Here is a 17,090-nt window from a genome sequence, read left to right as displayed (position 1 = left end):
TAGTTATTTCAATCCATTTGACAATAAAATTAAACAACAAATATTTCATTAAAAAGTATAAAAAAATTAAACCAATCAATAAGCACACTCTTAATAATTTTTTTAATTGAAAGTAATAAATTTTTTAAAAAATCGAAACTTAATTAAACAAATATAATACAATACACTTATTTACTAAATTATTCTAATATTTATCTAAAAACCTGTCCCAGCTAATTAACCCTAAACCCTAAAATTCTTCTTGAAGATTGATACTTGGTTTTGTTTTTCTTCCGCCACTTCACCAGTGTCTTTGCGCACTTTTAAGGTATGTTCTTCACAGCTCTAAATACTCTTTTCCATTGTTCCTTACTTTCCAGTTTTCATATGCATTACCCCAACCTCTACTATTGCTCATCCTTTTAACATATTCTTCTATCCCTAAAACCAACTTCACCGATTACGAAATTCATTTTATTTTTGCGTGTGAATATTCTTGCAAGAGGTAAAGCTGAATTTTTTGTTTTGTATTTTCTTTAGACGATCTCAAGTTTCTGAGATACTATCTTCCCAGCCTGCTTCATCTTTTTCCTATTTGACTTTGCATTGGTAAACAGGTGAAGGATGGAGATAAATTTGGGGAAACTTGCATTTGACGTTGATTTTCATCCGTCAGATAACCTTGTCGCCACGGGTCTAATTAACGGGGACCTTCACCTGTATGTTGCTTTGGATTGGAGCTGCAGCTTTCATAGCTAACACAGTTTTTTAATTATTTATACCTTTTATGCATTTATGATAATTACTACATTGTATATGTGTGCTGCAGATACCGTTATAGCCCTGATAGTGTCCCTGTGAGGTATAAACTCTCATACATGTTGACTTTATTTGTTTTCTGTGTGCCGTTTGCTGTTAGGTGATAGTTCCTGCTATTTATTAATATTATTTTACTATTTATTCTTTCAGGCAATTGGAAGTTCATGCACACACAGAGTCTTGCAGGGCTGCTCGATTCATCAATGGTGGACGTGGTAATGCACTTTATTTTCGATATTGTGTATAAGTTCTGATGATCTTACTTGCATGCGTTTGAGTTTAAAATGTTTATGGTCATGTTTCTCTTTTAGTGCTGTTGACGGGTTCTCCAGATTGCTCTATACTGGCTACGGATGTGGAGACCGGATCTACAATTACCCGTATTGATAATGCTCACGAGTGAGTAGATTTACTGCAGTTACAGATTTTTTGTGATTTGGGTTACGGGAGAATCACTAGCATCCTCATTGCTTTAGAATTTTTATTTGGCTTTTGTTGTGATATAGGGCTGCAGTAAATAGATTGATAAACTTGACCGAGTCAACTGTTGCCTCAGGAGACGATGAGGGCTGTATAAAGGTACATTTTTGTTCTTATTTCAAATTCTCAGAATTTGTATTTTATTTGAATTCCAGATTATTTTGTGTGATGCATTAATAATATTTTACATAGATAATTCAGTAATTTCTAAGATAGTGAATGGCAGCAATGGATTGATCTCTTGTTTTAAAATTTAACAATCTTTGCACAGCTCTTAAATTGATAAATCTTAATTAGTTGTGCTCGACTAATTTTGAAAGCCCTATGTTTACAGCAAGCACAGAAAATACCAGGTCAATGATCACTACTAGGAAATCCGTTTGGCTACAATCCCTTTCTTTGTGCAGCCACCCCCCTATAGCATTCATTATTTGAATATTGTATCATTGATAACTTTATTTTATACATGTATATTTTTAACTGTATGCTATTTTCAGTGCTATTCTGCTTAAAATCACCCTGTACTTTTCTGAAGATAGTTGCAATTTTGATCTTGTGGAGTTGTGGGAAGGTCAGACTATTGATGCTTTCTCAACGTGTTTCATCTGCTCTTCTTTGTTGTAGGTTTGGGATACCAGAGAACGCTCTTGCTGCAATTCTTTTGATGCCCATGAAGATTACATTTCAGACATGACTTTTGCTTCTGATGCAATGAAACTGTTGACAACAAGGTAGTAAATTCATGTAGGTCACCTGCCCTAAAATATCAATGGATATAGTCTAAATTCTTATTTTCCATAAATTTCCTTTTTTTTAGTGGAGACGGGACTCTGTCTGTTTGCAATCTTCGAAGAAATACAGTAAGTTGAATATCTGTATTTTCTGGTTCCTCTTAAAGCATATATTCTCTCTATTTATTTCATGAGTTTTAACCACCCATTCATGATTTATTGAAAGGTACAAACTCGATCCGAATTTTCCGAAGATGAGTTGCTGTCTGTTGTTTTAATGAAGGTATCAAATTCAAAGTCCATGAATTTGCAGTGAATTCTTATGCTTTTATAGGAACTTTTTAAATATTTCCTGAAAAGCATTTTTGTTATTTCTATCTTCACTTTTATAATTTGGCTAAATATGTGAAGATTTTTTTTTTTAATGAAAATACATATCCAACATGCTCTTATTCTGTCTTTCGGTCCGAAGAGAGGTGTACTGTGTACCTCTAAAATGTTCACATGACTGATGCTTACATTTTTTGGCTGGGGTGACCAGAATGGTAGGAAAGTTGTGTGCGGATCTCAAACTGGAATCATTCTGTTGTATTCATGGGGATGCTTCAAGGATTGTAGGTATATGATGTGGATTGTGTCAGAATTAAATGATGAAAATGTTGTGTTTCTGGAGGAGAGGCTGAGGGACATTAATTAGATGTTTTCCTTAGCTTGTATATCTTGTTATACGTCTTCAACTAATGTTCTAACTAATTGGTTTCAATTCCAGCGATCGATTTACTGAACTCTCTTCAAACTCTATTGATGCAATGTTGAAGGTGAATCAACAACGTAACACCATTATTTCAGTTTCAGTAGATTATTTTACCATTTTTAGGTCTTTTAATGAGCTTTCTTTGATCTTCTTAGCTTGATGAAGATAGAATTATTACTGGATCAGAGAATGGGATTATCAAGTGAGTCTTTTTTCTGTTGGAGAGCATTGTACCTCTTCTATGAATTGTACTTCAACATTTTATTTCTTGTGTTCTCTGTTTCATCTATATTAATGTTTTTTTTTTTGCAGTTTGGTTGGGATATTACCCAACAGGGTCATCCAGCCAATAGCTGAACACTCAGAGTATCCTGTTGAGTGTCTCGGTAACATACAATCTCTTCCACTCTTATCATTTAATGTGATTGGTTCAGCTTGTATGTGAACATTAATGTTTTAAGCCCCACTTTCATCGGTAGTTTTTCTGTTCTTAGCATGGATTCGGTAATTTTTATTTTGAGGTGATTTTGGGACTTCATCTATGAACTGTGTGTTTTCAGCCTCATTATTACGTGCTTGAGCATTAGCATCCATTTTGTATGTTTTCGTATCTTTTTCTTAATCCTGGCTTCTTGTAAGCTTCACCTATAGTTTCTCTGGTCTTGTAGCATTCTCTCATGATAGGAAGTTCCTTGGAAGCATCGCACATGATCAAATATTAAAGGTACTTCTCTGTTCCGATTCCTTAAAATTTAGTGGAATTCTGTCCTCTTCTTTCACATTTACACTAGACAGTCATTATCGTGATTGTCATAAACCCGTCCTTTGTCATTTTACTCAGACTTCCTTACATTTTTACGAAAAAACATTGCCTAAAATATAAAGGGGCATCTCAAGTGGTTACGATTTTTGAGTAAAATCATTCCACCAGATTGCTTTTGTCGAATGGTAGATTTTAGCAATAGTTATAGCAGTGTGGATTAATTGGGATGGTAATTGAAAAGGGGACAATTGATGGTACGCCTTAAGTAAGAGAGTTGACCTAGTTGGAGGGCTTACACTGATGGTTGTATACCGTATTTTGATTATTTGTATCAGAAGTTAATTCATCAGATGGTCAGCTGAGCATTAAAAATGTTCGGATGAGTTTGCATCTATTTGGCTTAAAATATGGCCTGCCAATCTGATGTATCTTTGTTAATAATAATGGTGGATGGGTACCTATTAAAAATGTGAACTATTTGTTATGTGTATCTGTACTTTACTATAATTGTATAGCTTAGAGTAACAAATTTGTCGTGTGAACATCCACGATTGTCCTTTTGTGCAGTTATGGGATTTGGATAGTATACTCCAAGATACAAAAAACGCACAAACTAATGAAACTGGAACTATTGATAGTGACGATGATGAAATGGAACTGGATAATGATCCTTCAAAGCTCAGTAGAGGTAAGAGATGATTTACGATGGATGTCAATGTTATAGATGTCCATCACTAAAAGAATAAAGTCATGGTTTGATTTTTGGAAAGCTATGTATATGATATGCTTCAATTTGTGTGGACAACTTTGTTGCAGGGAACAAGAGGAAGAATGCAAATAATGGGCAAGCCCCAGGTGGTGCCAACAACTTCTTCGCCGATTTATAGGAGAGGTTTCAAAGCAACTTTGTTCTAAATGTGATTAGAAGACCCACAAGAAGATGAACTACCGCAAGTCTTGCAAAAGCAGGAAATGGACATCCCCAATATTGGGCCTGTTATCTAATCAGTAGCTTGGACTGTGTTGTGGTTTCAGGAAATTTAAATTTTTGCATTGAAAGAAAAGTTATAAATTTCAATTCAGGAAATAATTTACTTCCTGTTTTGGTTTTTTGAGTTATTAATGCTATCGCCTTAAGTTGAGCAAATAAATGTGTTACTAAATCTAATTGTTAAATAAACTTCTTAAAGTGAAGAATTTTTAATTAAATGAAATAAGAAAGAATCAAAGGAAAAAATGAAAGTGACCTTGTAAAGAATTTGGCGAAAATCATAGTTGCGTGTTGTTGCTGAACGAATTAATACGACTTGTGGTAGGTTTTTTCCCCAATAACAATAACAAAATCCTCTTGTCGAATTTTATTAATTGATATAAAACATTAATAGTATTTATTAATATGCGAAAACTAGATACAACTATGATAAGATCATGTAATAGTTTAAAATTACAAGATTTTGATAGTTACCAAACAAAAAATACTTACCTAACAACTTCAAATAATAATAATTTAACTATTTTAAAACTTAGATTTCTATTACATATATTATTTTATCATTAGTATTATTTTTCAATAGCTTTTACCAGATAAAGCCTGTTTCAAGACTATACCTCTAGCCACATCTTCCTCCATAAAGCATCCCACCATATCTACAATCTCCTCCCACATCTCTTAGCTGGTGCCCTAACAGAATCTTTCTTCACCCTGCAATCTAATAATTCATGTTCAGTAATTATTTATCACTCACTCAAATAATGTTATGGCATGTTGATATCTACTGTCTACACGGTTCCAAGTCTCTACTTCGCATATTTCTACAGTGTACATGAAGGCAACTCTGCTTGTCTTCGAAGTGATTAACACTACCAATATAAAGTGGCCTAAACATATACAAATAAAACAAGTTCGCAGCTTAGAACTGAAACATTAAGCTATATCGACAGGAATCCATTTACTGCTATGGAAAATCGTGATCACAAGCCTTTAAGCAGCTCATAAACAGTCACCAAACCAAAAACAATAAACCATTTAATGGGGGACTTAAGGCCAACTGAACCGGATGCGAAACAACGAAAAATAATGTTTTCATTTACAACTGAGATCAAAGTTAGGGGGCCTGTGATGAGGCAGCTCGAGCAGCACGCCTTTGAAGTGCCTTTAACCTATTTGCTTCCATACGAGCTCTCTGCTCTTCTGTTATCTCGGCTTTGCCCGACTGGCCTGTTCCATTATTTTGGACTTTCTCTGCTGTCTTTTCGGTTGAGTTACTTTCTGAAGCCATGCTGATGCCAATCACATTGTCCGTTGACTGAGAAGGTTGCTGTAATAAAATAGGAAGGTGATTATGTCGTTAAGGCTTTGACATAAGCTCGTCGTTTACAACTTCTATGATAATTTGGTTTGATTGAAAAGATAAATACGAACAGACAAGAGAGAAATATAAAAAGAATATAAACTAAACTCTGATTTGGTTTAGGTTTTTGCTCCTGCATACCACTGGACAAGGATAACTGAACTCCAATTAGCCTTTTCCCGATAAATCAGATCACTCACAATCTTCTCACAAATTTGTCATAATCAGTATCCTTAAGAAATAATTTCGTATCCCTGATTGATTTTGATAAATACCATTGATTGGGTTTCTTTCACCAAACAAAATATTCCAAATTGATTTCACAGATACATTAAAACAGATTACATGACAAATAAGTAATTTTGTTTAAAGAAAATTAACTTACTTCGGTAGCCCTATCATATATATCATTAAGCATTTCTTCCTGAATGTCAGTAACATTCACAGAATCTGCAAACACATCTGTCTCTTGATGAGTTGCACCCCCATCTTCAGCAGATCCAGCAAATCCTAAAGGAAAAATTCAGAAAAATGCATGAGCTTGTAAATAAATACAACCTAACTAATTAATTTGAGTAAACTATCATAACAATGTTCCAGTGAATTACACTGAATCTTACAGCTGCCCTGATTGCAATGAGTTATGGATGGAGATGTTTTTCAATATTAAAGATCGAACCAAGAATTGGTCGATTTTCTACAAGGATCATATTGTCAATTTGTGCAATTTAACATTTAAGAGATACACATGCTTGCCGAAACGAAGCTTAAAAAGAAAGGATTTCTCAGTAAAAACTATTTCTGAACAACTAAATATGGAGCTGGTTAAGTCTGTAAGTGGTACTCTTTAACTATACTTCAAACATCGTTACTATTTGAATTGATAATTGATCCTAGCTGAAAATAACATGCAAAAATATTGTATGTCCAATTAGGTGTTGTTCTGTGTAATTAATTTATATTCACATGTCCATTAGAGCAGAAGTTAAGGCTTAACACCAACAAGACTAATCTGTCTAGAGACCTTGATAGAAAAAAATAAAGTGAAATAAATACCCTGTTCATCAATTGAAATGTCATCCACAACTGGTGGTTCGCGCAGTTTTGTTGGATCTCCACCATTTGCAACTCTTTCTCTCAATTCTAAAAGGGTAGTCTGATTATGAAACAGGAGAAAAAGTTAACCGATACTCACTAAAAATCCCTTTTTGTGTAGAGTGAAAAACTGGAGGTATGCATGCATCACTCATGCAATGCAAGTACATGTACATGCAAGAGACACGTCCTCTCAACAAATACAAACACGTACAGACTTCATATAAAAGAGATACCAGATGAAATGGAGAAATCCGTATTTTATATCATGTATGCATCAATTGATTTCAAAAACAGGCATTCAATGAAAACATTTTACAGCAATCTGTTCTGGAAGCATAGATGTTTTGTTCGTAGATTAAAGAAGTTTCATCCTCTATGCAAGAAAAACAAACGAATATGTACATATTCGGCAACAAATAACTACACCCAAGCAAGTACCCATGATGATTGTTCCATTTGATATGCATTTTGGTTACCATGGGTCATGGTTACTGACCACTTCAATCATTATAATAGGTTATAACAACAATTCTTTTAACATTATGCTCTTGGATCACTATTGAATTCTTGCTAATACACAGATCTCACTGAATCTTCTAGATTACAATAAAGTTTCCAGAAGCATTGTGCTTAACATAGAACAAAATTTCGTCCACATTTTACCAAATCCATTGCCAATCTGAAAGTATCATCGTAGTCATAAAACTTTACCACAATCAAAGATTCTTTCAATCCCATAAATATATCATAAACACACAGTAGACTTCTCAACAAACAATGAACAATTTTGACGTCGTTCATTCAGTAATTTTATTATTTTCCAACGTTTAAAATTAAAGTTTCACTTTGTTAAACCTTTATTTTACGGGTATGATACAGACACTTAACGGTATGATATGACCTATCTAGCACTCTTTTATCTTTCTTTATGACGCATATTGCATGCCAAAATCTTCAACTAAACAAGTATACGATTATACACAGTTTGACGAGATGTAGTTAGCAGAAACAGTACCTTGACACGCCTGGTAGCGGCAACTTTCTCCACTTTATGAATAAACTCATTGAAAGAGTAATAAGGAAGCAAGTGAGAGTGCCATTCAGTGTACAACTGAAGCAGATTACCCAAGTCACGAACCTAATAAAAAAGCACACGCATCATAAAACAATTCAAATGAGTGGTCCAAAACTACACGTGAAACAAATCCACCGAAAAAGTAAACCGAGCCAGTGGCGACAAGTAAGCCCCAATGACAACGCGTAACGTAGAGAGAACCAAACTTTAGAAAAATTATAAAAAAAAAAAAAAAAAAACTCAAACACATAAGCTAGATCAAATTTCAATCAAGAGAAAAAAAAAAGTGACTGAGATTAACTGAATAAGGAATTCACCTCGTGGCCGCGACCACGGTATTTGAACTGGCGAGGGAAATAGCGAAGGACGTAACCGAGGCCGTCGTCGGAGAGAAGCATCTCCGGTGTTAGTTTGGGCCTTGTTCGGGGAAGTTTCTTGGGTTTTTCGGCGGCGGATCTGGGCTTGAAAGAAGATGAAGTAGGATCGGAAGTGGGCTTGGTGGAGGCGTTAGGGTTTGGATTGGAATTGGGAGCAGAGAAAGGACAGTCTCGTGACCAGTGACCTGGTCTGCCGCACTTGTAACAGCCTGTGGCGGTTCCTGTACCTTTTCCCTCCATTTTTCTCACTGATCACTCTCCTTCCTCAACACACCATCTATCTACGTTATCTGTGGAAATTAAATTGGGTTTTTTCGCGGGAAATGGCGGGAAAAGCAAATTTCACAGCAAGAATATCAAACTATTCCAGTTTGGTCAAACTGGGCTTTTGGGCCCCCAACATTACGTAATTCCTCTTGTATATCTCTGGGTAATTTCTTTCCTCACCTCTAGAATTTCAAATTGCACTCCTATAATTTTTGAATACCGCATTGAAATATAAATTTATGATAAATTACTTATAAGTGTGTAATTAAGTTATAGTTATATAATAAATTTAGTGTTTTTAATTAAAATATTACTATGATTCTTTATTTTACTAACAACTTAAAATATTTTTAATTTTTATTGACCACAACAAAATTGAATAACGAAGTATTTAAACAAAAATAAAATATACTTTAAACAATCAATAATATTTTTAACAGATATTCAATAAAAAATAAATAAATTTAAGCTAACTTAAAATTTAATTGAGACAAATATTTATTTTATATAAATAAATAAATAATTATTTCCCCCTCCCTCCTTCACCTTGCCGTTTTGGGCCGATCAGTAAAATGTAACTTTTTCTAATTGCCGGCAGAAAATTGGAGTTGAATATTCACATTGTAGTGTCCCTTTAACTCTATTCACTAACTTTTTTGGTTGCAGCCAATCGCATAACACTATGTAGCCGAACAAGCTGTCCACACAATTATGAGTTAAGAATAATTATTAGACGAAAAAAATTAATTATATATATTTATTAATTAATTAAAAAATAATTTAAATTTAATTCAATCTCATATTTATAAATTAAAATTTAAACTTATATATATTTTAAATTAATTTTATTTTATAAATTTATAAGATAAAATTTACATTCATTTATATATATTTTTAACCGTATATAAATTATTGTTAAATTCAAATCATATTTAATGTAAAATTTGTAGACGTGATTATAAAGAAAGTGCGTGTGGATGATATGCTTGTTGACAAAAAAAATTCAAACGTTTGAAGCCAAAGCAATTGACCATTCAGAAAATAATGTCCCTTCAATGCAAAACTTCCACTTCCACTCAATCTCCAAACCTTTGAAAAATCCAGTAAAAACAAAAGTTGTCTTTAAGAGAACAGAATATGTCTAATCTCAGCTCATAAAAACATAATTAGATTAACTAAAAACTCTTAATTAAGTTGAACATAAATATTCTTAATAATGTCCATAGCATTTTCACTCTTGAATTATCCTACCAAGACACATCGAAACTAGTAAAAGCAGTGCTGACAAAAATTACATCATGTATACTTGTTTGATTGTTTACTTTAGTTAATATTCTTAAACGATTTGAAGATAATACCTTCACAGCTTAAAAACAAAACTAATTAAAAATTCAATGTTTGATAAAGACAATAAATTAAATTAATGTATGCTATGTTTTTTTTTTCCTTTTGAAAGTTATGATAAATGTACTATAGTTGTTTATTAGTATTCTTATTCTTAAACTTAATTATTTACCACTTTTAATATGATTCTGGTTTAGAACTTTACTAAATGAAGTGTACTAATATTGAAAATATAAATAAAAATCGTCTTTGATAAGAAAAAACTAAAATAATGTACCAAACATAGAAAAATAGTATGAATAAACAGTAAACAATTTATACTCACTTTTACATTAAGAATTAATTTAGATTAAATTTAAATTTTCATTTCTAAGATATCAGTTCAAACCAATATTTAAAGTTATTTTCATTCATGTTAGTCAAATTTTTCTAATTTTATCTATGTTTTTCTTAATTAATTAATTAATGTCTTCGAACATCAACATAAAGGATATACAGACAATACATACACACATTATATAATCTATAACAGTTACTTTATTACTTTTGAATAATAAACATGGTAATTTTGATTATCATATCTTAATATACCTATAATGATTATCAATTCGTAATTCATATTAAGACTGTTGCTAATTATCAGAATCAAATTAATATATTTATTAATTGTTAACGGTGAAAATTCGCTAAAAGATTTCTTCAGGTACCAATTTTAGTTAGTAATTTTGGGCATAAAAAACTTATTTATTTAAATAGTTGCTTTTAATTTTTAATGGGACGAAACAAAAAAGAAAAGTAAAACCATTTATCAGAATTTGAAAAAAGCCCTATCATTTAATATTTATCACACAGAAATAAAAATGTAGCATGATATTTTAACAACTTTTTAATAATATTTTAATAATTTTTTTATAACACATTATGTATTATTATTTTATTAATATGTATATTTAAAATGGATGAATCATTATATAACTAATTGGAAAATAAAATTATCAAAGATAAATTTTCCAATAAAGATTGTCTGAGGCATCTGCACCAAAAAATTCCAACGTGTGGTTTTGGGGTATTATAAGGAATTTTTGTATTAGAGATAAAGCAACAGAGTCTGCAATTCCTTATTTAAACAAAAGCCCACATCGGCAACTTTTGAGGAAGTGAGTCCACAGAAATTGAGGGACACATATTATCAGTCATGGCTTTGTCTTCACTTATTTCCAATATTCTTCTTCTCCTCCTTTTCTCTTTCACCAAAGAAGCTTTATCTGTGTCAAAGCTTTCAGTAACTGATAATGATAATTACGTTAGCCGGGAAATACTGGCAGAACAAGAAGCTGACAGAGTTTACGGATTACCAGGGCAACCAGCAGTGAAATTCAAACAATATGCAGGTTATATCACTGTCAATGAAACTCATGGAAGAGCACTGTTTTATTGGTTCTTTGAAGCCACTCACAAACCAGAAGAAAAACCAGTTCTATTGTGGCTCAATGGAGGTACTTAATCACCAACTCATCTTCACTGTTATTATCTCATAGCTAGCATCATCAACACATAACTTGCCTCACGTGAATAATTTAACCAGAATTTTGTTCTTATCGTAACATCACAATATCATGTATTAGTATTACTGGTGACGGTATAATTACCAGCTGAGTTTTCAGATCATGTGAATGATTGTGACAAGAAAAAATGTTGTTATTCATATGTTGTCACATAAGAATTCCGTGTCAACTACGATACTTGGGAGTGTGTATATATAAATCTGGTTAAAGACAAAGTCTTCTTTAGGGAAAGAAAAGAAAAGAAAACTGCTAAAAACAAATTCTGAAGCAAACATGGGGCCTTTCCTTAGTTTCTACGACCTAAATTCAAGAAGCTTCAACAAAACTCTTCTGTATAGTTAAAACACGTGCACCAAGTAATGTTTTAGAACAAAATGTTGCATGCCAATATACGACTCCAGGTCATTCCTTGGCGCAAGTTATGCAACATTATTCATTGTCTGAATCCTAAAGTCGTATGTGAAACATGTTATGCCAAATTTCATATATAAGGTTGTTTTCTCGTATGATCTCTTTTAATCTTTACACAGCCATGTTCATGTTAATTTTTAGAAGAGAAAACCAACTTTGCTACATTCTTCGTATTTTGTTATCAGTAATTAATGAGATGTTTCTTGCAATCGTGTAATCCTTTTCCAAGTTGATTTGCTTAACTGAGATTGAAAGGTGTAGCGGCTAAATTATTCGGTTGTATGAAAAGTATATAATTGAATGGAGGAAGCATGCGGTTATGGAAAGTTGACTGTAAAGTCTTCAGTCAGTGGCTTCAACTTGCAGCTGAAACTGCCATAATGAAATTGAATTGAAGTAATGAATATTGCTTTGAACCGAAGTGAGAACCCCACTTTTTCTTGTGTTGATAGGAACATAAAGGCAAGAAAAGTTTAGATTACTAACACCAGCATAAAAAAATTGATAAAACATTAGCAAGCATGTGCATATGCAAAAAAAGTTCTAACTTTGAAGTTTGAAGATATTCTTGTAGTTCGTTAACTGTTTCGTAATTGTCTATTCTAAGTTTGAATATGCTATGATGATAACAGTAAAGTTAATAAATTTTACTTTCATTTTTATAAAAAAAATTGTATTTTATCTCTTTAATATATTGTTGGTATATGTAATTTCAGTATATAGTATCCTCTGAAATTATTTAGATGTATAATAACATGGTTAACATCCCATCTTTTAAACATTTCATATCATTATTTTTTGAATAAGGTTTCAAGTTTAAACATTTCATATTTAAGTACATAAATAAAAAATCAATTTAATTTGATTAATATATCCTTTTTTTTCTGGAGTTGTTAAAAATATGTTTAAAGATTAATAATAACATCATTAATGCTTTCTCATTTATATATTTTAAAGATGCAATTTGACGTAATTCTCTCTCAACTATATCAAAGTGTCACTTTTTTTGTCTTTATACCTAGACTTATTTTGTTAGCTACTTATCGCTTTCAATTTACTCCTTTTTATCATACGTATCTAAATTTAATTTAAATAATTTTATTAAAAAGTATTTGACCCAGATAAATGACCTATCATATATTTAAATTACTCAATATAAACAAAAATAATAATTTAGAATTATAATAACATGTAATTAAATTCATTGGACTTATACACGTTAATTATATCGATATTCATTATTAAATGAATAAAAAAGTGTGGTTGTCCCTTCCCCATCTTCGTGAAGGTTGTTAAGCCTTTCAATGATTTTGTTTCATGAAAGTTAAACTCTTTGAACAACTTCATGTTGGAATCAATTCATTCAATCTTGGAATCCCATATCATTACTAATTTATCTTTTAGATAAATATAACTTACTTTTCTGTTTACAATGATAATTACACAGAAGTTGGAATGTAGCTTAAATTAGAATAAATATAATTACGAACTTTTCCAATTAGATTAAATTTGATTTTGATTTTTCAACTCATTATTACGTTTTGTACCTTATTATATATATATATATATATATATATATATATATATATATATATATATATATATATATAAAGACACCCACACATTCATATCACCATCCATAGCCGTCACTTTCGAAGTAGGTTATACGTTACATCTTTTATTTATTTTTATTAATATATTCGTCATGTCTCTGATTTATTGATGTATATACTGATTAATTACAAAAACAACAAAAAATCATATAAGAATTGGAAATACAACAGAGTTTCTTTTTCTTTATTTGAGGCAAGTATTTTATTTTCACTGACAAAATAAACAAATGATATTGAAAAAATATTTTGACATAATAAAAGTGTCAATTTTTTTATTAATTTATTATTTATTTATTATTGTATTGACGTAATTTACATCTAATAAAAAAAATTACATATTTAATGTATTAAATTATTGAAAAAAAATATGTATTAATGTATTATTATCTAACTTATTATTGTGACACAACTTTACGTTTCTATATAGAATTAATACAAGGAATATTTTCAGGCCCAGGTTGTTCCTCAATAGGTTATGGAGAAGCAGAGGAATTGGGACCCTTCTTTCCCCAGGACAGTAGCCAGCCAAAGCTAAAGTTGAACCCTTATTCATGGAACAATGGTTGGTTAATTTACATTCTTATTAACTCAGAAGTTGATGTTTTGCACCATAAACATCAACATAAGTATCTATATTGTTAAAAAAACATCCTAGTAAAAGTTATGAACATTGTTACCGATATGATTTCTGCAGCTGTCAATCTTCTGTTTTTGGAAAGCCCTGTCGGAGTGGGATTTTCCTACACCAACACCAGCAGTGACATAATTGAGCTTGGTGACAGCATTACTGGTAATATGGCTGTCACATAAGATGTATTTTTAGTCTTTTGTTCGTTTGATTTTATTAATTCTACTGTGTTTTCAACACCAGCTAAAGATTCACACATCTTTGTCATCAAGTGGTTTAGGAGGTTCCCACAATTCAGATCACACAAGTTCTACATTGCCGGTGAAAGCTATGCAGGTATATATGTATATATGTTCTAAAACACAGACCTTTAATTCTTCGTTTCATACTAAAATTTGACTTTTCAGGGCATTATGTTCCACAACTTTCTGAGCTTATCTTCGATAACAATCTCAACCACGCTGAAAAAGACTACATTAACTTCAAAGGTTTTCTGGTATAAAATTCCCTTACATTGCATTCCTGGTAGATTTTACATATTAACATATATTAATTTGAGAGAGTGGCATTGTTTGTGCAGATTGGAAATGCATTATTGGACGACGAAACAGATCAAAAGGGTATGATAGATTATGCATGGGATCATGCAGTGATATCTGATGCACTATACCACAACATCACAGCCATATGCGATTTCAATCATCCAATTCAAAACCAGACAAACGAATGCAACACGGAACTGAATAAGTACTTCGATGTGTATAAGATTATTGACATGTATAGCTTGTACACTCCCAGGTGTTTCAGCAACCTCAGCAGCACCTCCACAAACGAAGCCTCTCAAACTTCTTCCAAAATTGTGAGCTTTCCATCAGCTTTTCTATCTCTGAAGTAAAATTCCTCCATTCACTACATATCAACGTTTTAAAATTTACTTTAAGAATTAATCTTGGACACACTTGGGCCAAGCCCTCACGGGTTTGCTTTTGGTACCACTCCAAAAGACCTTTTATCATTGGAGATATCTATGTGTATATAAACCCTTGACCAGTCCTTCTTTCACTCAATGTGGGACTTTGTTTGCACTCCAACACTAACAAATATGTAAAAACAAGACTATTTTTTAACAAAAAAGACTTATCTATAAACTACAACAATTAATGTTTTTTGAATCCAGAAACTACTAGTTCGCCATAAGAATTTAAGAAATAGATTTTGTAGATCTTACAGAAAATATCTGAACAGAATAGGTGGCAAAGAAAACGAGCTGGATATGATCCCTGTGCATCCGATTACACTGAAGTTTACCTGAACAGACCAGAAGTCCAAAAGGCACTGCATGCCAATGTCACAAAAATTCCCTATCCATGGACTCACTGCAGGTTTTCATCCACCCTTTTTACTTCCCTTTCAAATTAAGACATTTATTCATGTGATAGGTTAAGTTCAGTTTTATATAGTGAAAAACATCATCAAAGTCAACCTTATTTTGTGCTATATTTATCGTTACATGGTAGATAAAATCATGATCAAATGAACTATATGTATTGATGTTGCCTATCTCTTGTGCTTGTCCTTAGTGATAACATCACATTCTGGAATGACTCACCACAGTCCATTCTTCCTGTCCTCAAGAAGCTTGTTGCTGGTGGTCTTCGCATCTGGGTTTTCAGGTACATAATATACTTTTGCATCCAAATCAACCGATTTTATAAGAATATATTAAGTTTAATGTTTATTTTGATTGGTTTCTTCAACAGTGGAGACACTGATGGAAGAATTCCAGTAACAGCAACAAGATACACACTGAGAAAGCTGGGACTTGGAATTGTAGAGGATTGGAGTCCATGGTATACTAGCCGTCAGGTAAAGAAGTAATTAGTGTATAATTATATAGAAATTAGTGTGTAATTAATCATGTATTAGTTAAGTGATGAATGAAGAAATTGTTGTGGGGTGTGACAGGTGGGAGGATGGAGCATCGTGTATGATGGACTTACTTTTGTTACCATAAGAGGTGCTGGCCATCAAGTTCCAACTTTCACTCCCAAGCAAGCTCTGCAGTTACTTCGACACTTCATAGATAATAAGAAATTACCATCTCGACCAATTTAATCACTTTTCTATTCATTTAACGTTGTCAAGTTTCTTTGGCGTTATAAGAATGGATATATATGTCTTCATTCTGAATGTTTAAGAAGCCCACTTTCAAGTTAGTTTTCTTAAATATTACTCTTGTTGTGTTGCTGCAATATCATATATAACTGTTACTGTATTTTTATAGTGCATTCATTTTTGTTTTGCTTTTGGTCGTGAAGATATATGAGAGGGAGAGAGAAATTATTTACAATAAAATTATTTATATTTAATTTTTATAATAATAATAATCATCATAAATAACTATATATACCATTGTGTTTTGACTATTATAAGTAAAAGTTGTTATATGTATAAATTTTAAGTCCAATATTAACAAACAGTTTTAAAAACATATGAGAGAAGATTATTACATTTTGAGGTTAATTTTTTTTTTTTTTACAACTTTACAATTATTTATCATGTATAATTTTTTTTTATTGTAAACAAATTAGTTTTATGACGTTCTATTTTAATATAATAAAATTATTAAAATAACACATTACGTAATTAATAATAAAATCGATAATTCACAATCAATATAGATGTTATTATAATTATTTTAAAATACAATTATACTCATGATATATATAACTTCAAGGAAATTATGGTAAAACAAAGAAACTTAAATTTTTTTAAAAGATTATAAGAAATGGGAAGAAGAAAATGATAACTAAACCACAATATCAAAATCTTCCT

The 17,090-nt window shown here is 31.6% G+C and overlaps 3 protein-coding genes across 4 annotated transcripts; 2 read left to right on the top strand and 1 right to left on the bottom strand.

Moving 5' to 3' along the window:
* Positions 1–215: 215 nt before the first annotated feature.
* Positions 216–4,673, top strand: LOC106754605 (WD repeat-containing protein 55). Of its 2 annotated transcripts, none has more exons than XM_014636647.2 (16): positions 216–307; positions 597–698; positions 809–841; positions 949–1,013; positions 1,110–1,197; positions 1,305–1,377; positions 1,903–2,009; positions 2,096–2,138; positions 2,236–2,292; positions 2,551–2,627; positions 2,779–2,827; positions 2,919–2,965; positions 3,076–3,149; positions 3,432–3,487; positions 4,094–4,214; positions 4,343–4,673. In XM_014636647.2, the coding sequence occupies exons 2-16, from the start codon at positions 604–606 to the stop codon at positions 4,411–4,413; spliced, it is 1,056 nt and encodes a 351-aa protein (XP_014492133.1). In that variant the 5' UTR covers positions 216–307; positions 597–603; the 3' UTR covers positions 4,414–4,673. The 2 variants fall into 2 exon arrangements, with proteins under 2 accessions (XP_014492133.1, XP_014492139.1); XM_014636653.2 differs by lacking the exon at positions 216–307 and adding an exon at positions 329–484.
* A 586-nt stretch (positions 4,674–5,259) lies between these two features.
* LOC106755640 (TIMELESS-interacting protein) lies at positions 5,260–8,738 on the bottom strand. Its single transcript, XM_014637827.2, has 5 exons — positions 8,368–8,738; positions 7,991–8,113; positions 6,934–7,033; positions 6,263–6,387; positions 5,260–5,844 (listed from the first exon to the last, which is right to left on the bottom strand). Exons 1-5 carry the CDS (start codon positions 8,665–8,667, stop codon positions 5,632–5,634), a joined length of 861 nt encoding a protein of 286 aa, XP_014493313.1. The 5' UTR covers positions 8,668–8,738; the 3' UTR covers positions 5,260–5,631.
* Positions 8,739–11,164: 2,426 nt separating this feature from the next.
* LOC106754905 (serine carboxypeptidase-like 34) lies at positions 11,165–16,531 on the top strand. Its single transcript, XM_014636977.2, has 10 exons — positions 11,165–11,534; positions 14,079–14,189; positions 14,322–14,417; positions 14,499–14,591; positions 14,663–14,751; positions 14,836–15,114; positions 15,501–15,637; positions 15,836–15,928; positions 16,016–16,121; positions 16,221–16,531. The coding sequence occupies exons 1-10, from the start codon at positions 11,234–11,236 to the stop codon at positions 16,368–16,370; spliced, it is 1,455 nt and encodes a 484-aa protein (XP_014492463.1). The 5' UTR covers positions 11,165–11,233; the 3' UTR covers positions 16,371–16,531.
* The last annotated feature ends 559 nt before the right edge of the window (positions 16,532–17,090 follow it).

The sequence above is a fragment of the Vigna radiata genome, chromosome 2, assembly GCF_000741045.1.
Source record: "Vigna radiata var. radiata cultivar VC1973A chromosome 2, Vradiata_ver6, whole genome shotgun sequence".
NCBI classification, from domain to species: domain Eukaryota; kingdom Viridiplantae; phylum Streptophyta; class Magnoliopsida; order Fabales; family Fabaceae; genus Vigna; species Vigna radiata.
This window is presented reverse-complemented; position numbering and strand designations above follow the sequence as displayed.